The sequence below is a fragment of the Ovis canadensis genome, chromosome 4 (genome assembly GCF_042477335.2).
Source record: "Ovis canadensis isolate MfBH-ARS-UI-01 breed Bighorn chromosome 4, ARS-UI_OviCan_v2, whole genome shotgun sequence".
In the NCBI taxonomy this organism is placed as follows: domain Eukaryota; kingdom Metazoa; phylum Chordata; class Mammalia; order Artiodactyla; family Bovidae; genus Ovis; species Ovis canadensis.
Window position 1 is genome coordinate 118620209 of NC_091248.1, and position 23594 is coordinate 118643802.

Consider the following 23594-nt stretch of genomic DNA (forward strand, 5'->3'; position numbering starts at 1 on the left):
CTTCCATGGGAGTGGTGGAAGGGTTTTTATTAATAAAAAAATTCATATAGGGAATCCCCCGGCAGTCCCGTGGTTAGGACTACACACTTTCACTGCTGAAGGTCCAGGTTCAATCCCTGGTTAAGGAACTAGGATCCCGAGAGTGGCAAGATATGGCAAAAAAAAAGAAAAATTATATAATAGAATTAGGAACAAAAACACCATTATTTGTAGTTCTGAAGCAAGTTCAACTACCAGAGGATGGCAGCAGAAACTGACAGTGCCTTTGGTCAACAAAGGAGGCCAAGGGTTAGTCTTGCAAATTCTACAATACAAAACACTCGCACTCACACATTGCAAGCCCATCGTAAGGTTGTCCTCTATCTCGCCAACATTTCTCACTGGCTAGATACTTTAGGAGAGATGTCAACTTTTCTCAATGAAACTATGTCCACAGAAATCCGACTCGTGGGTGAACTGATGCAAGAGGCAATGCAAGAAACAAGTAGCACACTTGACACCTGCATGCTTCAGAGCGGCCCATCACACAGAACAGGAGGCCAAACCATGGGTTTTAAAAATTGTTTTATTTGGGAAAAGTGCGTCTTACAAAAGGGCAGCTGCAAAATACAGAGACCTCTGCAACAATTACTGTTTTTATCTTTTTTTTAAGTGAAAAGAACGAGTGATATCCGAGGCATCAGAGCAGTAGATGGACACATCCGGGGCACCTCCAAGTTATTTTCAGGAAAGAGCAACAAAACGCAAAGCTAAAATTTCAGATCAAGGAATTCTTCTAACAATTTAACATTATCTTATCTTCTGGATTACCACCCTCTGTTTCCCCTTTTAGTGGAAAAGCCTGACTTACTATACTGTCAACCAATGACTCCATTACAGGAAACGCCTTAGAACGTAGTTTTGAACCTCACTGTCTAGCTGCAAAGCTTGGGGATGGAATGAGGCAAATACCCACAAAAAAGGAACACAAAAACCTGACAAAAAACACCTCAAATGAGGACAAAAGTTTGTCAAAGTGCCTGGACTGAGAAGTCTAGGAGATCATACAACATTAAACACAACTCCAGACCCAAGCCCTAGGTTGTGTTAATACATGGCATAACCAGATAGTTTGCACTTCTGTGGCTAAGCCCATTTCTCTATTTATACAGACAGAGCTAGCACTGCTCTATTAACAGCTACCAATAAACTGCTTTGTCCTTAAGATCTATTTGCCACACGAGGCTGAAACCACTAAACCGAGTTTTTTCGCTAAGGCTACGAACACTGCGTCTATGCAGGGATGGGAAGCTTGTCACGCACTCACACTCATATCCCAAGTCCCTCGGCCTTGGGGAGTCAGCTTCCAACTCTGCATTATTTTCTTCCACTCCCATCTTATATGTGTTCTTTCACAGTTTTTCTATCACACTAAAGACGGTAAAAATCTCAAATACATTCACACCTGGTTCTGGTTACCCAGTAGTATTATTACTTGTGTGCAAGGAAACAAAGAGACCAAAACCACAGGACGAGTGCACAGGGCAGGGGTGACAGGACAGAGACCAGACGGAAAAACACAGATGTGCAGATTTCACCAGAAACCAAGTACCCACCTCCCAAGTCTAGAGCAGGAGGAGGCTACTTGCTACAGTTCAGATCCTGCACCCATCACCCCACTGCCTGGACCCCCAAAGCAGGGGCCAGTGCTGATACTTCTGAACCCGGGGTCCTCCAAAGTGAGTCCTGGAAATCCAGGTACGCTCCCCTCGAACTGTGTGGATCTGGTGGAAAATCGTGACGCAACAAACCTACACTAACTGTCTGACAGTTGAATTCATGTTACAAAAAAACTAACTTTCAGATTTATTTTTGTAACTTTTTCAAACAGAGAAAACAACATACTCCTTGGGGAAAAGGTGAGGGGTTGAGAAGACAGGCCCTGGGTAAAAATGATTACGACAGCACCTGGAGCTGAGAGGCCTGCCGAGGAGAGCGGCCTGGGCGCCACCCCCGAGCCCGCTGCCGCCTGAGGCTCAGCAGACCAGTGCATGCGCCCCACCGAGCTGCTATAGATCCAAGTCATAAAAATCTTCCAGCTCATCGTGAAACAAGTCCCACTCGTCTTCAGAGTCTGTCAGGTCGTCGTCCCCACCTGCAGCCAAGAGCATAAGCAACATCTCGCCCAGCTCAAAGGTGACAACCTCCTCTTCGTCGTCAAAAGGGTTGCTGTTCTCTCGTTCCTCGATGAGCTCCCAGAAGTGGTTCCTTCGTTGGGCCTGTAAAAAACAAGGCCGTGATAGGGGTGGCACTGCGGGCAGCGTCTTCTAGGCTGCGGTTTCTAAGGCAAAACGTCCAGCACAGAGGGCATGACGAACCAAGACTTCTGATTTAGGGTTTCGACTCTGACCAACGCCTCCCCGCTGGCTACTCGGCACACCGTTTGGTCTAGAGCCTTAAGCGTTCTAGCTTTTCCTCTCACAGCCCTCCCGGTTTGCTGAGGTTGGTCTCCTTTAATCCTCTAGGCTCTGGCTCCTAGACCTGGGCCTTCACCGTCCCCTGCCCCTATCTGTGCGGGCCTCAGGCTCAGCGTGCGGTATTTCCCCTCCTTTGAAAGAACAGTGAGAGTTACCCGGCATCTGCTTGATGTTCCCACTTTCTGTCTCTGTGGCTCCTCTCTACGGCCATCAGGGTACGCATGCTTGTAAAAACAGTTCCCTCCAAATGGGCAGCTCCCACGGCCTTCATCAAAATACCTGCATGCCTTGTTGCTGGAAAGGAAAATAGCGCAACCCTTACTCACGGTGGATTTCAGGTCTGTATTCGACTATCATCCGGGGTTTCTTTAAAATGGGGAGAGAATAGAACCGGTACGTCTGTTAACAGCCCTCCCCGAGGTGTGTTCTTAAACGTGTGTGCTATCGCATGAAAACAGACTGGAACCAGAAACTGTTCAAGTCGAGCCGTTTAACAGCCCTAGAATCGCAGATCCAGCAGAGAAAGAACCTTCGAGAAGGCCCACACACAAGACTACAGTAGGACAACCATGACACAGACTCGGGATAAGGCAGACCCCATTCCTGGGGGCTAGCCACACCAGCAGTGCAGGCTTCATTATAACACAGTCCCTGGGCGTGCACCCCAGCGACTGTGTCACAGCAAGATACACACCGGGTAAACGTCATCGGGGTGACACACCGTACTGGGAAGTAAAAGAAAGGGTAGGAAGGAGGTAGGAGTGTATAATGCAGCACTGTTTCTTTTCAAAGTGAGCCCAAGCGACACGTTGGGATCTTAGCTTGAGAAAAGGCTGCAGTGCTCATACCTCATTGCCTCCTTGTATTTCTGAATGAGTTTCTGCTTCTCTTCTTTCTCCTCCACCCAGTACTCACTTGGAATGACAAAGTTAGATGTGATCCGGCATTCTGGGCAGGACCTGGGAAACAATGAACAGGCTGCAGTGCAAATTCCCCTTTGCAGGCCCACTCTCCTTCAAGGACACACCCCGGTGTGTCACCTCCAGCCTCAAAGACTGAACTGAGAGGCAGATGGGCACTTCCTGCAAGGGTCCCACACCACTGACCATTTCCTTTTTTTGTAAGTTCAACTCAATGGCTAGCCAGTTCATTTAAAAAAATAACTTTAGGTTAAAAAAAATACAACAACAAAAAGAAGACATTTCACACAGACTCCTTTTTCTTTCGTTTAAATAAATTTATTTCTTGTAACTTTGCTCTGTTTAGATTATGTAGTTTTTGTTCAGTTATGAGAACAATTTTTAAAGGATGGTGGATTATTGGCTAGCTTAATGGATGAATAGGAAAGTGGAAAATGTAAAATGCCAGGAAACATACATTCAGAGCTAGATACGCTTCTCTGAGCCTAAACTGGCTAATCCATTAAACACAATCTCCTCAGAAAAAAGCACGAAGATTCTACTAACTGATACATAGGGTTTTCCTCATTCAAATAAAAGTAGATATACCAACTAATCTAGAAGCTAGCTGAAATACAAAGAAGAACTCCCAATTAGAAGAATACCCCAGTTTCGAGATAAAATGCATGCATTTAAATGCGGTCCATCTGGCTGAAAGTTGGCACAAGATACTAAATTCTTCCCTAAAATAGAAAGCACAAACGAAGATTGGGGAGGAGTCTCACTTTATGATCTTGCTCTCAAATTGCTTAGCACTCCTCCACTTGCGAATACACTTGAGACAGTAGGTGTGGTTGCAGTTGGAGAGGATCCCGAAGCGGCGCTCGCTGGGGTTGGCTTTCTCGTAGACCACCTCCATGCAGATGCCACACACCATGTCCTTGCTGCGCTGCACCGCGAACGAGAGCTCCATGTCCTTCTCGTGGGCCTCGATGCAGGACTAGAGAGTGCACAGAGAGGAGCAGTCAGGGCGTGGAATCATGACAGACCGCTAGGAACGCCTGTTCAGAGTCAAACAGCCAACTGGAAAGAGAGCTGTTCCCAATATGACATCAGAAACGGCTTTGTTTAACCAGACGGTATAGGTGTGCGGACATCGAGGGACTTCACAATACTGTCAAGTCAAACTCTAAGGACTCAATTTCAAGAACTGAAGACTACCTACTTTTCTCTATCCTGCAACTCAACCCTTGTAGTTACCCACATTACAGGCTGTTTTTCATACTGTTTGTTAGTGTACTCGTTTCTAGATGGAAAATGTAATTAGGATTAAGACTCTAATTTGCCACCTGTCAGAAAATAAGAATGAAGGAAACGAACATTTATTAGGTGACAATTATGTACCAGGCATGTAAGTTTCACATCCAAAATAAAACAATATTGAGATATATAATTTCATACCATATAATGCATTCACTCAAAGTGTACGATGAAATGGTTTTCAGTACATGCAGAGTTATACAAACATCACCTCAGTCTGTCTCCGGACATTTTCATTACCCCAGAGAAACTCCAAATCCACAGTAGTCATTTCCCCTCAACACCCTCAGTTCTAGGCAACGACAAATCTGTGGATATGCTTATTCAGGGCATTTCATAAAAAAGTATGTGGTCGTTTGTGACTGGTTTTGCTCACTTGACTACATTTTCAAGGTTATCTATGTTGTAGAATATATGATTTTCGTTTCTTTTTATTGCTGGGCAACATTCCATCGTATGGAGAGACCAGTTAGTTTTTTCATTTATCAGATGACGGACAGTTTGGTTGTTTCCACTTTGGAGCCATTATGAATAATGCTATGAACACTCACATACCCATTTCTGTGTGGACATCACATACTTTTTATTTTAAATGAGGTATAATTGACACATTATACTACACATATTTTATTCTATAAAAAACATGCTAGTTATTATACCATGGTTCACCCCCACCCTCACAACCAAATTTATTTTTATTAAACAGACATGATTATGATTAGAAGCAAAACTTCCTCTAATCAGGTTTGCAATACAGTATACTCACAGATACAAATGGGCTTAAAACCATAGTCTGAAACTGTCATACACTACTAATGAAAATGTAAAATGGCACAGTCACTGGGAAAAAGTTGCTCAAAATATTAAGCACAGAGTTACCATATGACCTAGCAACCTTATTTTAAGGTAATTAAAATGTATGTCCGCAAAACTTTATACATGAGTGTTCAGGGGATTATTCTTAATGGGCAAAAGGTGAAACAACCCAAATAGAAAAACAAAATGTCACACAGCCATCCAGAGGATTATTATGCAGCCAAGAAAAGGATTAACTGATACACACTAAAACATAAACAAATCCTGAAAACATTATGCTACTGTTTTAGCCAGTCACAAAAGGCCACATATGATTCCATTCATAGGAAATCCCCAAAACAAACAAGAAAATCCATGGAGACAGAAAGTAAATGAGTTGTTGCCAGGAGCTGGAGGAAGGGTAGAATAGAGACTAAAGGAGTTAATGAGTATTAAGTCTCTTTTCTGGGGAGAATGAAAATGTCCTAAATTAGAGAATAGTGATCATGGTTAAACAACTATGCAACTGCATTAAAAACCAGTGAAATATGCATTTTAGAAGAGTAGGCTGTATGGAACTTGAATTTCAGAAAAGTTATTGTTCTAAAGAAACAAGGAAAGAAAAGGGAGGAAGAAAAAAAAGCCCATAATCTGAGGTTCTAAAAGCCTAATTCCTGATAAAACAGTCAAGAATGCCAGCAAGGGAAACTCTCCTACTTAAAGAGAACCATTTGATTCACCCAATGTCTCTCTGACATGAGCTGACAATGCTGTGAAAGGGCAAAGACAGTTGTCACACCTGTTAGAGTGCGTGCTTCCTCCCGACTTACTTTTATATGCTGTGACCTCTGGGCGGCATCCACGGGATGGAGGACCTGCAGCCCGCACATGTCACATGCGTCTCCGTGCAGATACGCGCAGTTCTCCCCATAGCGGCACTCCCCTACTGCAGCATACGGGCAGAGCTGCTTCTTGGTCTCCACTGCACTTTGCTCCTTCTCTGCGTCTTCCTTGGTCACTGAGCCCTGCAGGGGGGCTTCAGCGGAGGAAGGGGCAGCTGCAAAATGTTTAAGAGGGTGGTAAAGGTCCAAAACAGTTAAGGCAGATACATGAACTAGTCTCGCTAAAGAAGATAAAAAGAACTTAAGAGAAACTCCAAAATAGTCGATTGAAACTAATCCCCCACTCTTGAAAGAAATGAATGTCTTTTGCTACTAATATTTTCAAGATTAGCCTTGTTTAAAATAAAAAAAAAACACTTAAAAAAAAAGTTTTTGAATGTATTTCAACTATACTGATTAAAGGAGATAAAAGTCCATTTTTCAGAACATTCTATATTCGTTACTATTCAAAGTCAAGAAGTTTCTTTTGCTCCATCTGTGTTTTTTTTTTTTCTTTTAACATGACCTAATTTAAGAATATTAACACTAGGCTAAATATGAAAATTGGAAGCAGGAAAGTTGTGAAAATTCAGCTAATTGATAAAACACTCTCCAGCCTTCTATCTTTTTTTTTTCTTCAAAGATACTCACTCCGGCCACAGTAGGGCTGCCCCGGAACAAACTCGATGGCATTCACCCAGTCTTCTGAACCGGCTCCTACAGTTGCAAAGTTTGAATTTCTTGACTCGGCTTCGCCCATATTCATATCAACAGTCGGTCCAACCGATGAGAGACACGAGGAAGCGGCAAGGGATGACTTTGCAGTTAGATCTGTAGCAGCTGCTTCTTCCTGTTTCAGAGGCTTGCTATGTTCATATCTTAAAAAGAAAAGAAAATTTACCAAGTCAGCCATCACTGTCTAACCAGAAGCCTCTAGAGGGAATATACTTTCGCAATCCTGTCCTTGGGTTCTTTTCAAATTACCGTGCCTGTGAATCATGTGGGAAATCGTTAAAAGGCAGATACCTAATTTCTGAGTCTGGAGTATAGCCCCTAATTTTGCATGTCTTTGACAAGTCCCCACACGATGCCAATGCCACTGGTCCAGGGACCAGTTTGAGTAGCAAGGCCATACAGATTCAGGGCTCTGCAGGTCAACCCACCAATGTCACAACTCTAAGTCTGTAACTGTAGTTCCAAAGCCACCATGGCATTATCTAAACAGCTGTGCGGGACTGTGTTCCAATAAAACTTTGCAAAAACAGGACCCAGTCACAGTACTGTCCTACAAACCATAGTTCGCCCAACCCTGCTGTAGACCATCTATTACCCCTCAAATTCCAGTCTCATTAATAGTTTCAGGAATTGACAATTTATGGTTACCATGGCAGCTCTGCTAAAAAAAGACTATGCAGCCAAAACTGACTGATTAAGCAAAGCAAGGCTGACACTCAAATCCAACAAGTAAAAATGTGGGCCATTTTACCAATACATAAACTAAAATGCTCCCAATATTAGAAACAGTATTTATAAACATACAATGTGTGTTTCCTTTTCTCCTATATGCACCCACTCACCTACTTTTCTGAACTCTTACCCTGTGCGTTTCCTGATTCCTTGTCACCTGAAAAATTATTATTGAACCTCATCTCCAAATACAGAAAAAAACTAATTTCCCTCAAGAAGCACCTTGCTGCCTGAGAAAATCCTCACAATTCTTAGAATATTTTAGGCTGTGAAATTCACTCAGACACAAGAAATTAATGATGAACGTACTACTGGGTTGGCCAAGTTCATCTCGGTTTTTCCGTAACGTCTTACAGAAAAACCTGAACCAACTTTTTGGCTAACCCAATCCATAAGCTGTTATAAAGTATAATATGTATCTAGCGGTTCTCGAAATTAACTCACTGGCAATACTAACCATGGGTCGCCTGTGTTACAAGTGTCTGTGTTTACATCTAAAAGAGAAAACATTCTAACTAAAGACTGCTCTTTAACATGGCAAACATTTGCTGAGCTGGTTTTTATCATTATGTTATCTCAAACCCTCCTATTTCAACTCTTAAGCATTAGGTAACCTACTGTGAGTATCCTGGTATCAGCCACAAAAACCCAGTGCATTTATTCAAGGCTGGAATTATGCAAGCTAAAGATCATGAATATGGTTTTTCACTTGGACAGTCTGACTTCATCATCAAAAACATTAGAGATGACATGTTAAGCAGTGTTCTAGCTCTAATGTGACTCCAAAGCTGCCCTGTAAAACAGAGCAGCCATTAGCTGCATCTAATTATTTACACTTACATTCAAGACTCAGTTCCTTGGTCCTTGGACTAGCTACATTTTCAAGTGTTCAGTGGTCACACGTAGCTAGCAGTTTCTTTTTTGGGCAGCAGATAGAAAGCATTCATGCTATCATACAAAGTTCTACTGAACAGCATTGCTCTGAGGTTTTAGAGCTTTAGGGAACCTTAGGAATCTAGTCCCCAGTCCTCACATTTTAATTACTTTCATAGCCTTTAACTTAGAAAAGAACCCAGGTTTTGGAATTAAGATGCCAGCTTCACCAATGAAGACAGCCTTCAGGTCTTTGAGGAAGTTTTAAAGGATTCAGTTCAGTTTAGTTCAGTCGCTCAGTCATGTCCGACGCTTTGCGACCCCATGAATCACAGCACACCAGGCCTCCCTGTCCATCACCAACTCCCAGAGATCACTCAGACTCACGTCCATCGAGTCTGTGATGCCATCCAGCCATCTCATCCTCGGTCGTCCCCTTCTCCTGCCCCCAATCCCTCCCAGCATCAGAGTCTTTTCCAATGAGTCAGCTCTTCGCATGAGGTGGCCAAAGTACTGGAGTTTCAGCTTTAGCATCATTCCTTCCAAAGAAATCCCAGGGCTGATCTCCTTCAGAATGGACTGGTTGGATCTCCTTGTAGTCCAAGGGACTCTCAAGAGTCTTCTCCAACACCACAGTTCAAAAGCATTTAAAGGATTAGGTAAATCTAAATGTCAAGATGTGAAAGGGTCTAAGAACTAGTTTCAATGCCTATATTTTAGTTTCTGTTCTTTCTCCTTTGTCATACTCGTTTGAAGAATTTCAGAGTAAATGACTCAAATAGCTACTTAAAAAACAATTAGAATGCTCATCATCATCTATCAAACTGCAAATACGACAAAGTTGGTTTTTTAAAAATATTTATTTGGCTGAGCTGGGTCTTAGCTGCAGCATGTAGGAACTAGTTCCCTAACCAGGGATAGACCCAGGTGCTCCCTGCATTGGGAGTGCAAAGTCTTGGACACTGAACCACTAGCAAGTCCCACTATAAAGTTTTTTGAAAGGAGTGCATTTTGGTTTTAAGTTAAGTTTATCAAGGAATCAACACGGTATAATATTTTTGATAGCATAGAATATTAGCAAGAAGGTTCACATTTGTAAACAGTGCAGAATAGATCTGTATAAAATATACTTCTGAAGTAAAAATTTGTAAGTAAGCACCATGAAAGACAGAGCACAAGAAAGAACTAATAAATTAAGAAAGAAAAAGCAAGACTCCTATTCTGAAAGGAATTTGCTAAAAGCTAATGGTTCAGTGAAGCAGAGATCTCTTCTTAGAATAGGAACTAGCCAACTACTGGCCTCAGGTCAAACCCAACTGGAGCTAGGAATGGTTTTGGCATTTTTAAATGTTGAAAAAAAAAAATCATTTCATGACATGAAATTAAATTTCAGTGTCCCAAAATAAAAGTTTTATTGGAACCTAGCCACACTATTAGCTTATGTATCATCTAGGGTTGTTTTTGTGCTACAAGAGACCATATGGGCTGCCTAGCTAAAAATATTAATTCTCCGGCCCCATACTGAAAGTCTGCCAGCCCTGGCTAATCATATCTACTGGATTCCCAGTCATGATAGTGGTTTTGTTAAAACTATTAAATTAATTCTTTAATGAATTATCACAGAATTGCTGATCCTCTTCAGCCAAAGTGTTGAATGGGGGATTAATGCTGAGACAACACTGAAACCAATATTTTGTTTTCCTTTCATATCTTTCAACGAGTACTCTGATACAGTTTCCAGCGAAGGAAGTTTAATTTTTCTTCTACACGAAAGAACAACACTTTTTCATCTTGTTGGCGTGTAACACCCACCACCCACCCTTGTGAGGTTTGATATCTGCCTTTTAAGCTTTTAATGTGTAGGATTCAGTAGGTCTACAGTGAAAACGCCTCCAAAGGGGAATTCCCTGGCAGTCCAATGGCTAGGACTCCACTCTTCCACTGCAGGGAGCAAGGGTTCAATCCTTGGTAGGGGACCTAAGATCTCGCACGATGTGCAGTCAAAACAAACAAAAAACCCTCCAAATGAAACAAGATCTACCATAACCATAGTTGTCAAGGCAATCTGGTCCGTTTCCCAAGTGGGTGTTTAGGAACAATGACTCGGAGTTCTGTGGAACTTTCTAAGGAAGCTAAAGGAAATCAACCGTGATTGGAAGGACTGATGCTGAAGTCCAAGACTTTGGCCACCTGATGTGAACAGCCGACTCAGTGGAAAAGACCCTGATGCTGGGAAAGATGGAAGGCAAAAGGAGAAGGGGGTGGCAGAGGATGAGATGGTTAGATAGCATCACTAACTCTATGGACATGAAATTGAGCAAGCTCCAGAAGATGGCAAAGGACAGGGAGGCCTGGTGTGCTGCAGCTCACGGGCTCACAGAGTCAGACACGACTAAGACTGAACAGGGATGCTAGATCTTGGACAACAGTCCTGAGCAACAAAGAATTGGCCTCACTAAGTAACAGGGCCCCATCATGCAAAATGAATACAGCAACACTTCTGAACTGCTATCATCTTTCATTTATAAACTACTGCCTTTATGAGGAGTTAAATTATTTCAAATCCCTGGACATTGGTCAGGTTGTATAACAATATCCCTACATAAGAGATATTTCCCCCACTTCCAATATCAAGTTTTTACCTTGCATGTACTAGAGTGTTTATTTCATCTATTAAAATGTTATGTTTCTCAAAAAAACAAAAAACAAAAAAAACCCTACATAGTAAGAGTGAAAAGTAGGCTTAATTCCCCAAGTCAATCACCCAAGGAAACAGTCTTAGAAGAAGCCTGTAAGACTCCTTCCTTAGCTACTCTATAATCAAGCTCTTAATAATCACCTGTATCAGCCAAACAACTGTCACCAAACTTTCCTCTCAGGCAGATTATCAAGATATAGGTTTCTCTGATTCCTTTTACTTTGTCCTAAGAGCTCTAAAGCCAGCTCAAATCAGGATCATTCTCCCTAAAAGAGAGCTGTATACCCTCACTAAAAAGAAAACTACAATTGTCTCCCACGAGGAAGTCCACTCTAAATACAGGGTTATGCAGAAGACAGGCTTCTATACTGTTGTCCCAAGGAGAATCCAGAATGCTGTTGGGGCTGGCAGAGGTCCCTGAAAAATAAGCTGATTTAACACAAGGGAGTCTAGGATTTAGCTCGGACTTCTCCAGTTTAACCTTATTTCCCAAACATTTCAGCTGTACGGTCCAATCAGAGAGGTAAGAGGTTCATCTGTTACCAGCCATGCTCGTCCAGTCTATAACCCTCTCTCTCTGCTCAGCACCTCAGAGTCCATCTCCACTCTCACCCATGTTCAACTCCTCTCTCTCTATAGGTGATAAGGTCTCTGAACTGACTGCCTAGTTACAAAAGACATATCTGGGTTATTTAGTTTTAGTTTTTTTTTGGGGGGAGGGGAGTGTCATTGTATCATTTTATTCCTCTCCAGCAAAACTGCAAAAATTTAGCAGAGGGCAAAATGACGGACCACATGGAAAGAATCTTTTCCTTTTTCTCTCCTCTTAACTAGATTTCCTAGTAAAAAAGACGTGAGGTAACCTAACATCAATATATCCTGCTCATCAATAATTTCTTAGTCTTCTGAACTCTAAGCATTTGAACCCCATTAGCTGACACAATTCTTTTCTGCTAAAACTGGATATGACATTGTTAAAATATCTTTTCTAGTGATGGTCCTCCCTTCGACAGGTATAGCCCAATTTCCTCCCCCTTGTACAGTGACTCACTTGTAATAAACAGAATATAGTGGAAGTGACAGCCTGCGCCTTTTGAGACAAGGCCATAAAAAGGCACTGTCGCTTCGTCCCTGATGTCTCTCTTGAATCACTTACTCTGGGTGCAAGTTAATGTGAAGACACTAAAGCAGCCCAAGGGAAATGTCCACCAGGAGAGGAACAAAGATATATTGAGTGAACCATCTTCCAAATGGTCCAGCCTCCATTCAAGACTTGCAGAGGATGGCAGATGCTGGCAGCCCAGCTGAGATCTCTTGAGAGCCTGAGCTAGGACCACTCACCTAGCTAAGCCACTCCCAGATTCCAGACCCTAGCAACCATGAGATAATAAATATTTACTGTTTCCAAGCTGCTAAGTTTCAGGGTAATTTCTTTAACATCAATAGAAAACTAATACTCCTAGGTATTTTGTAAACTAGCTCTACCCAATGGCTAGCAGAACCCACTGCTGCTGAATCACAATTTGATAAGACTATGGTGCCAATTCAATGAAGGATAGAGTACTTAACAGCTGACTTCTCTTACTTCTCCACCATTCTAGGAAGCCAGACATTGCTAAAGCATTTTCCATAATGTCAGCTTATAATTTAGTCTTGCAAGCTCAGGTGGTTTAGGGAAGTTTAGTTGAAATGACAAGCCCTCTGAAGTAGCAACCTAATACTACCCAAATGCCTATGATCCCATTTTCTCTCCATAATTCAGTCTAACAGAGAATGAAACCAGTCCCAACTGGTCAAACATGCACCTTATTCTTGGTCTTGAAGAGGAAATACCATTAACACGCCTTCACCACACCTTATCCCTAGGTTTGCCCAACATGCTCCTCAGGCACTACTTAAACTTAGGACTATATTACAAACGCATTTTGTAAATGTAACAATACATTCTTTCCAAGTGAGAGATCTATCGGAGAGATGAGAGATCTATCTATCAGAATGTGCTAACATTCCTAAGTGAAGTGAAGTTGCTCAGTTGTTTCTGACTCTTTGCGACCCCGTGGACTGTAGCCCACCAGGTTCCTCCGTTCATGGAATTCTCCAGGCAAGAATACTGGAGTGGGTTGCCATTTCCTTCTCCAGGGGATCTCCCCGACCCAGGAATCGAACCCAGGTCTCCCGCATTGCAGGCAGACGCTTTAACCTCTGAGCCACCAGGAGGGGCACTTTTTAAAGTACTATTCAGGGAATTCCCTGACAGTCCTGTGGTTAGGACTTAGCGCTTTCACTGTCATGACCCACACTCAATCCCTGGTCTGAGAACTGAGACCCGACAAGCCACAAAGCAGTACTACTATAAATCGATTATTTACAAAGTTGTTGGAATTTCATGTTTTACTCTCAGTTTTTTCTCCCAACCTCTCCATCTACCCCGAAAAAAACTAAATTGGAAACAAACTCTTACCTGCAGCGGTCTCCATAAATACAGTACCCTCGCTGAAAATACTTGCACACTACACCATATGGACTGTCAGAGAGGTCGTGTGAGTAGCGACAGTTATCTCCTTCCTTACAAACCCCATGCAGGAAATACCTGTGAGACAAAGAACCACAAGTTGGATTACAAGCCAGTACTCAATTCATGACTGATACAGTCTTTTTTGTTTTATTATTATGTGTTTTGGTTGCACTGGGTCTTTGGTACAGTGTGGGGGCTCAGATCTGGCATGAGAGGTCTTATTTTAGTTCACCAACCAGGGATTGAACCTGGGCCCCCTGCATTGGAAGCATGGAGTCTTATCCACTGGCAAGGCCCCATGGTCAATATATTCTACCGCTAACACACAAGTACTATCTCTATAAAGTGAAGTGAGTGAAGTGAAGTTGCTCAGTCGTGTCCGACTCTTTGCAACCCCGTGGACTGTAGCCTACCAGGCTCCTCCGTCCATGGGATTCTCCAGGCGAGAGTACTGGAGTGGGTTGCCATTTCCTTCTCCAGGGGATTTTCCCGATCCAGGGATCAAACCCAGGTCTCCCGCATTGCAGGCAGACGCTTTAACCTCTGAGCCACCACGGAAGCCCATGAGTACTACCTCTATACTAGTAATGTATTCTTTTATATTCTTTGTACACAAACATGAGAAGTGAACACAAAGAAAGTTGAATTAGACCATATGATCATAAAATTATCTATAATGGTAGCACAGGAAGGCTGCCTGTAGACAGAGGCACCAATTTAGATTTAAACTTTGAGGTCATCCTTAATCTTGTCTCTACAGGTTGTCTGACCATTGCTCTCAATTTGCAGTACTATAGATAGCTTGTTTTCCACTAACTTTAGTAATAATTTTTATTTGCAGCTTTATCTGTTAAAAAAAAAAAAGAAACAATGTAAACTGGAACAGATCAGACTACTGCATATTTCAATTCTCTGAGAAACCATTTAAATTCTTTAAAAGCCACATGTGAGAACACAAGTAACATTTGTTGCAAAGGTATGGGCAAAGGGAAATCACTTTCTGTCCTTCATTCAGCAGACTCTTGTTCCTCTGCCTTACAGGGGAACATGTGTAGCTAACTAGAAATTTCCAAAAACTGAGTTTGACTCAGTTCCCAAGAAGACTTGGGAATTTGCTTTGTTGTTGTTCTGTCACTAAGTTGTGTCCAGCTCTTTGCGACCCTGTGAACTGCAGCACACCAGGCTCCCCTGTCTTCCACTATCTCCCTCAGTTTGCTCAAATTCACATCCATTGAGTCGGTGATGCCATCTAAACATCTTGTCCTCTGCCATCCCCTTCTTTTGCCTTCCATCTTTCCCGGCATGGGGGTCTTTTCCAATGACTCGGCTCTTCACATCAGGTGGCCAAAGTACTGGAGCTTCAGCTAGAAATGCAACTTTGGACACCTTCCCTTAGACCTACTAAATTGAAAATGGGGCCTGGGCCAAGCAGAAATCTGAAGTAACAAAGCGATCAGGGAAGTGATAAGGGTCTTATTTTCTGTAGGTAACTCTGATAAGTAGAACCCCACCCCCCATCCTCCCTCTCATCATCTCACTGACTTGGTCTCTTTCTCTTGAACAGAGTTATGAAGATTTAATTTTGGCAAGTCATAACGCATTTATGTGCAGCTGATGTGCACTTTCCATGTGGCTCAGTAGCAAGTGGTAAAGAATCCACTTGCCAACGAAAGAGACACCGTGGATCAGGAAGATACCCTACCTGGAGTAGACAATGGCAACCCACTCCAATCTCTGTCAGGAAAATCAAATGACAGAGGAGCCTCGTAGGCTACAGTCCAGGGATCACACGAGTCAGAGAAGAGTCAGACAACACAGCTGGTACAGAGTAAGGGAAAGTGCCTAATTCCTAGGTTATCTATAGATGGAAGGTAGAATAGCAGGAAGTATCCCACTTGTCCACTGGATTGAATGATGTATAGAAAAGAGATTCAGTCATATTTACTTAAAGCAGCCTTGAAGAAGGCTGCTTCCAACTGAAAGGTGAAAGGTTCTATTCAGATTACTGGCAAATATATACGTTCTGCGTAAAGGCAGAAAGAAAAAAAATAAGTAACATCTTGATAGGAAGAGCTGTAATTAGCAAGATCCTCAAGTACCCAAGGGTTTCAGTCCAAAACAAAATGTAAGACTACAGTAGCAGGAAGTCAAATTCTAATTGTAATTAACCTAATTTCAACCGTTTTCAGGCTTAACAATCTAACAAGGTCTGAACTTTTGCACAACTTTAGGGCAGCTTTCTGCAAGCTTTGAAGCTGTCTGAGCACCACCTACACAAACCTTAGTTTCCCCTGAGATTTAAAACTTAAAACTAAATTTAAAAATGAGCACGTGTTCAGTAAGTAGCAATTGTATAACGTCTTTGCTGGTATTCATGTTCATCTCCACATCTCTCCTCTGTCCCGGCAGGCAATCACCCCAACTACATTTGTTTCCAAGGTACACACTTAACCAATCAGTTAAGAAAGACTAAGGCAACCAACAGGGAAAGATGACCTGGATGTCATGCCGTAAGATTTTAAACAACTGGAGTAATTTAGCCAGGAGAAGACAAAAGAGTAACCTCCGGCACTATTCCTGGCAAAGTAAACATATGTGGGAAGTTACATCATAAATCTGATTCAATGTAAGGACTGAGAACTAGAACTATTCAGCAATGGCATAAGCTCCTGAGATCCAGAACTAGCAGCACCAAAGGAACTCAAGCAGACACAAAATCACCTGATACTGTGACATCAACGGAAACTCTAGAATACAAGCCCTAACTAGTTACTGCCAAACACTGAGCATTATTCTACAGGGGCGTGTGGTACATACCATCTGGGTTTCTGGTTTGTTTTTCATGCCTTTTTTTCTCTCAGTCTTCACAGTGATATCCCTCCTTGCCAACCCATCTCTATGTCTAAGAGATTATGACATGATAGTGTAAGTTAAAACAGAAAGAGGAAAAAATGTCAACTCTTCCAAGAATTTCTCCCATTACAAAATCAATCAAGACACAAGACTTTTCTTTTTTAAATGCCACCGCCAAAAGCCATCACCCAAATACATCTTGATGACATTCTCCAGGCTGAGCTTGCCTTTGTTGTTAAAGGCTGGGCCACAGGATTTCTAAGCTTCCTTCCGCCTTGAAGATTCCATGATGCCAACCAGACATTGTCCAGCAATAGAGACAAATACAACTGACTAGAATCCCTGACTGCTGTACCTCTTGGAAACCTAAGCACTTTTACCAAGATACATACAAGAAACCTCAACAGCTTACGGGGGTACAAGAGAACCAAACAAGACCCTCAAAGTACTTATAGGTAGGCATCTGGGATTGTTAATAGAAATTACAGAATATTAAGTAAGTTGGCAGTTAATCACTTAATCTGCTGTGACATTTCTTACTTTGTTATTTAATTCTTGACAAGTACATGTACCCTGGGCTTCCCTATTTCTCAAACCAGACTGTAAATTCCTGGTGTTTAAGAACCAGAGTTTATTCTGCCTTTTATCTTCTAAAGGACCTGTACACAAAATATTTAGCAGTGTCTAAATTCAAAATTACAACTTGCAAGTTACAATTTCATTGTTTCAATCCCCCACATTCAGGAAAACTAGAAGCAATAGCATTTCTATTTTACAGAATTCCTCTAATAAAATTTATCAGAACAGCCTGGTGGGGGCAGCATAACACAGTTCTTTGGGAAAACTATATCTAGGTTTTTAAGCTGTGAAATTAACACAATGAGAGAGAATTTTTAAGAGAAATATTTAGAAAAGACTAACCAACAAGAAAATACAGAGGATTCTGAGCAATTAAAAACAAATTTCCAACATCCAAACAACTTCTAAGGATTATACCCTTGAAGAAAATAGCCCTAGTCAAATTCCTAGATACAAGGGGAAAAGAGGCTCAAACTAGAACACAGCACTACCTTGATTTCTCTTCAAAGGACAGTTGACTATCAAACACAAAGCAAATATTTATAATACAGTGCATTCCTGCCTTTCCTTCAACATCTAGCTCTGTGTCTACCATTGTAAGCACAAATACTTATTACAGAATAACTGAATGAGGTTAGTCCCAGAAAGATATACATACCAGACACTGAATAAAGCCCTATAGATAAAATGATAATATAGGGATCCTGTTCTCAAAAAGCTCAAAGTTTACAATAAATGAATGAATATATATCTGGTATTCTCCTAGACAAAGCAGAAAGATTTTTAATAGATCATGTTAGTACTTAAAACAAACTGAAAGTAATGTCAAGTATTAAAACCCAAGACATCAATTAGTCTGTATTTTTTACTGGATAAGTCTCAAGTAAAAGCTATAGCTTGCTTTATATGAAAAACAACAATAGCCTGTCTAACTAACCCTGTATCTGATAAATATATTAATCTATTAGGGTTCATGTGCAAGAAACTCATGCTGGTCCCGGAGTGATCTAGAATATTTCAGAAACTCAAAGATTTAAAGGTAGGCAAAGAGGAATTCATTAGTCTAGTGAGCTGTTTTGAATTCTAATGACACTGATAAGGAACTAGAAAAGGGGAAGTAGATCAGGGAAAAGTTTCTAACAGAGAGGAAAGTAAAGCGCAGAAGTGACAATGCATTCTCTGCAGACATGAGTTGAGCTCACACACAGACACAACAGGATAATAATGAGACAAGCAACATAAAGTAATGTCAAGCTAGTGATGGGTATTCAAAGCCAAACAATAACTGAGATTAGAGTCGGTGTGTATTGATAAAATTAAGGCCCTGCATGGAGTTCTTAAAGAATCCACACATTGATTATTCTCAGTGCATGCAGACAGATTGGAACTGCAGGGTAAAAGGCTAGAAAATTCAAGAATATAAAGGTTACACTAGTTTATTTTAAAAGATTCAGCTAGCACATATAAATCAATTGCAGCACTGCAGAGAAAACAAATAACAGACTCAAAGATCTGGTTCCATGAATAGAAATTTTTAAATTCTCATTCTTTGGGATACTGCACAAGTATTCTCAGATCTACAGATAACTGAAAAAAGCTACCTGAAACAGCTTTTATGCTTTCTCTATCCCGTTATTGAAAATAATTAAGCTTACCATTCATGTCTTAAATTTATCATATTAAGCACTGAGAACGCTTCACCCCTGTTAATACCAGGACAGTGAGTTCTGTATATTAAAAATATTTTCAAGTATTGATATCTGGATATAAACTACCCCACCTAGGTGAATAACGGCGTTTCAACTGATTTTTTCAACCGACAGAAAAACAAATGCTTCTAGTCGCTTACTGATCACTTAAGAAAAAAACTCAAGTACGACATCCAATTAAATGCCCTTATCTTAGACGCACAGCCACATGTCCGCATAACCGTCCTCTACTAATCACTTATTTTTTTCAAATATGTTCATCTGACATCCCAAACCCAAAACAAAATCCGTCTCCCTGCGGAGCGACGAGCTCCCCGACTCCCTTAAGACGCGTGGACTTGAAAACAAGACACCTTCCAGCCGGGGGAGAACGGGAATGCCAGTTCGTAACACCTACAGCGGTGGAGAAGACCCCCCGGGCCGGCACTCGGTTCGGAGACAAAGCTCAGAACCGCCCAGCCCGGTAACACACAAGAGTAGAAATCACAAAAGCTCCCGCTCCGGGCGGGGCCCGAGAGACCCGGGAAGACGTTACAAACGGATGACACGGCTGCGGGGCCGGCGGCCGGGCCCCTCTTCTCGCCCGCGGGCCCGCGGCGGCGATCATCGGCCCGGCAGGACTGCGGGGAGGCGGGCTCCGGGCCACACCGCCAAACCCCCTTTTGGAACCGGCGAGCTCGCAGGCCGGGGGTTGGGATGGGGGGATCGGCGACAATAAAAGGAAGGAGGAGTCAGCCCACCTCTCTCCCCGCGCGCGCCGCGCCGCTCGGCCCGGTGCGGGGAGGCGGCGGGCAGTGCGGCGGCTCCGCAGCGGGGCCGCGCGCCCGGGCCTCGGCGGCCGGCGGGGGTTGACGCAGCGCGGCGACCGCGGGGACCGCAACGCCGGCTCGGCTCCCACCTCTGCCCGCCCCCGCCCGGCCGCCCGGCCGCCCGGCCGCCCGCCCCCTTCCTCCGCGGTCTCGGTCCCCTCCCCGCGCCCGGCGCCGGCCGCTCTGCGTCTCACCTGCAGGTGACCTGCTTAGTCCAGCCGCCGCCGCCGCCGCCGCCGCCGCCGCCGTCGCTGCCGCCTCCCCCGCCCCCCGCCCCCGGGGACAGCGAGGTGACTGCGGGGATAGGGGTGGGGGAGGCCGCTGCCGCCGCCGCCGCTGCCGCTCCTGCTCCTGATGGTGTGGCTGTTGTTCCGGGAGCTGCAGCCTCCGCCATTACTGTTTATCCCACACAGCAATGGCGCCGGAACTTCCGGGATCACATAATTCCGGTCCGGCCGCGGCGAGGAGAAGGCGGCCAGGCGACGGGTGGGGAGGGGAAGGACACTGAGGCGCCCGCTCGCTCGCCTCGGCCCCGGCGTCGCGTCGACGAGCGCTCTCGCCGGTCGAACTGCGGGGCCGGGGCCGAAGCAAACCCCGGCCCGCCCCCAGCGCCCTCTGATTGGTGGACGGGTCGGCTCCGCCCGGGAGGGGCGGGGCGAGGGCGGGCTCCCCCAGGTGAGCGCCCACTCCCGCCCCACCTACTGCCCCCAGGTTCCACGCCTAGGGAACCACAGTCCTTATTTCAAGGGCACTCAGCTCAAGGAGTCCTTCCCAACAGAGGCTGGTGCAGTGGAGAGGTGCAACTGGGATTGGGGTTGGGGGGTCCTGGGTTTGAATCCAGACTTTCCTGTCTCTACTAGTTAACATAACTGTACGAACTTGGCCCGGATACCCATTCTCTCTAGCCTCAGTTTCCTTATCCTAGTAGGCTTTATAAGTGTGGCAATTCACTGAGCTTTTAGTGCCTGGCCAGACTAAACACTTAACAAATGTTCTCTCCTGTTCTTCCCGTTAGCGGTGTGATCTCTCAACCCAAGAGAAGAGCAACGTGGCTAAGCAGCGGCTGTGCAGTCCTTGTCTCCCTTAACCTCTGGCCATCTCTCATTCCTAACTACGTAGTTTTGAGCCAGTTAACTTAGTGTTCCTCCTCCCCTCTGTAAAATAAAAAATAATTTAAAAATGATAACAGGACCTACTCCCCAGAGAGTCTTCCCTGGTGGCTCAGATGGTAAAGAATCCTGCAATGGAGAAAACCTGGCTTCGGTCCCTGGGTTGGGAAGATCCCCTGAAGGAGGGCATGGCAAACCTCTCCACTATTCTTGCTGAGAGAATCCGAATGGACAGGAGCCTGACGGGCCACAGTCCATAGGGTCGCAAAGAGTCCGACGCGGCTGAGCCACTAAGCACACCTCTCTGAAGCACAACATCTCTGAAGATGGCTGTGAAACTTATTAAAGTTCAAGTAAAACCCTTAACAGTGTGCTTCACACTACAATTTTAATAGATATTGAACAATAAAAGCTGTCTGAAATATCCCAGCTTCAAAGAGTTATTTCTAAAACTAGGAAAATTAAAAAGTATTTACTCTTACCTCCCCGTTAATGCCCCCGGTCCACTCAGATGCTGCATACTAAATCCTGACCGGTTTTCATAAGCCCTTAAATTTGCTTTTTCATATAATCTCTTTACTTTGAGAAAGTGAAAATCCATCCCACTGATAATCAGACCACAATGTACCCAACAGACACAAACAAGGACAGTGGCAAAGCCAACAAAAAACAATGTTTCCCTCAAGGCCACAGCATGGCTGCAAAATGACTGACAATTCCCTTCTGAGAAAATGCAGCATTTTTACTAATGACTTGCCCAGCCCCGCTTCATTTCTCCCTCCATTACCAAGTCCAAGCTCAATCTGCTTGCTGATGACAGGCCAATAAACTGAGAGATGAGGTGTGGAGGCCAGGAATAGGAAAGTATCACCTGTGTACCACGGTGATAGCAGACTAGGTCCCTGAAACACCATCCTATGGGGGCCAGGATGCCAGTTTCCTTTATAGAACAGAGAGAGACAAGAGGTGAGGAAGTAAAGTAGCTTTATCTTGCAAAATAGGAGGGGCTGTGTTAATCACTTTTTTTCTTGCAGCCATTGACAGGTGGGCATGGTCAGATTGTCTCCCAGTGAGTGGAACAAAGCCACTTTAGTTTACCTTTCAGCAGAGGGCAGGGTTCCCTGAGGCAGGCTATAATGTATGATTATAATAAGAGCAATGACAAGGTTTAAATCAAAGAATCAGATCCAACATGGAGTCAGACTTGGCTCTTCCCTGTTACCTGAGCACGCAAAGATTTATAAGATACCCAGTTCCTACACTGCTGCACCTCACAACAGCACCCAGCCCAGAGCTGGTCCCTCCATCTGCTTGTGCTGTTATCCAAAAAGAGCTTCAATCCTGTGAGAAGCCCCTCCCTACTCCCTTTTCCAAGATGCCCACCTTCCTCCCCTATGTGGTCTCCCCTGCTGCAGCAAGTTAACCTCTTTGTTGGACTACAGGTGTGTTCCTGGTAGTTTTTATCTGTTAGGGTTCACCTGTTAAGTAACATTTTTCTTGGGGGGGGGGCACATACTGCACTGCCTGAGGGATCTTAGTTCCCCCACCAGGAATTGAACCTGTGCCCCTACAGTGCAATTGCAGATTCTTAACTACTGCCCTGCCAGGGAAGTCTTTGCTCTATTTTTTATTGCATAGTTTTCACCTTCTAATTACTGTAGAATTTGCCTTTTTTTTGTCTTTTTTTTGTTTGTTTGTTTGTTTGTTTGTTTTGGTCTGTTTCTCCTAGCTAGAATATAAGCTCTGTAAATCCAGAGATCTTTGCCTATTTTGTTCTGCTATATCACAAGTCTCTAGAACTGTGTGCAGCATATAGTAGTTGCTCAATAAAATGTTTGGGCTATGCGTGAAAGAATTCTCTGATGTTAGAAAAGTTACCACGCCTTGTTTCACCATCTATACCAATAGGAATAATGATGTTTTGTCTTATAGGGAAACAAAACAGTCATTTCTTTCTCTGGGAGAACATTTTAGCACAAGGGCAATCCATGCATTTCTTCAAACACAAAACATTTATCAGTGAGTCTGCTGAGCCAGTGCTAACCAAACAGGTGATATAGGAATTATGAGCAAGTTTTAGCGCTTGAACATAGTAGCCATGTGACACTGGGCAAATTCCTGTCTTAATTAAGGCAGCTGAAGTAAGTCTAGTAGTACACCTTCCTTGTAAGTATTTAGTGAGTTTAAATACAGATATATATGGCTCAAGGAACAGTCCTGGATGTAGTAACCACTAGGTAAGTATTTTCTATTGTTTTCATTGATGCTGTTATATGATAGCAAAAAGGGTTGCCAGATTTAGCAAATAAAAATATAGGATGTTCAGTTAAATTTGAACTTCAGATAAATAGCAAATTGAGTTTCAGTGTAAGTATAATTCCAAATATTGCATGGGATATATACATAAAGCATTTGCTGTTTGTCTGAATTTCCATTACAACCTGGAATCCTATATTTTATCTGGCAGCCCTACATCAGAACAATACTTGGAGCTTTTCAAAGGCCTTTCGCCCACCTTGTCTGTTTTGTTTCACAATAAGTCTTTGAAGTTGGACAAGCACAGATGATGTTGCCCCTTTAAATATGAGAAGATGAAGTTGGAGACACACACAGAGATACTGTGTAGGATCC

General features: G+C 43.3%; 1 protein-coding gene across 1 annotated transcript; it reads right to left on the reverse strand.

The window, feature by feature from the left end:
- Positions 1-547: 547 nt before the first annotated feature.
- On the reverse strand, positions 548-20471 carry MKRN1 (makorin ring finger protein 1). Its single transcript, XM_069588556.1, has 8 exons — positions 20049-20471; positions 13851-13979; positions 7003-7229; positions 6301-6527; positions 4141-4355; positions 3305-3415; positions 2612-2750; positions 548-2258 (listed from the first exon to the last, which is right to left on the reverse strand). Exons 1-8 carry the CDS (start codon positions 20246-20248, stop codon positions 2049-2051), a joined length of 1458 nt encoding a protein of 485 aa, XP_069444657.1. The 5' UTR covers positions 20249-20471; the 3' UTR covers positions 548-2048.
- Between the last annotated feature and the right edge of the window lie 3123 nt (positions 20472-23594).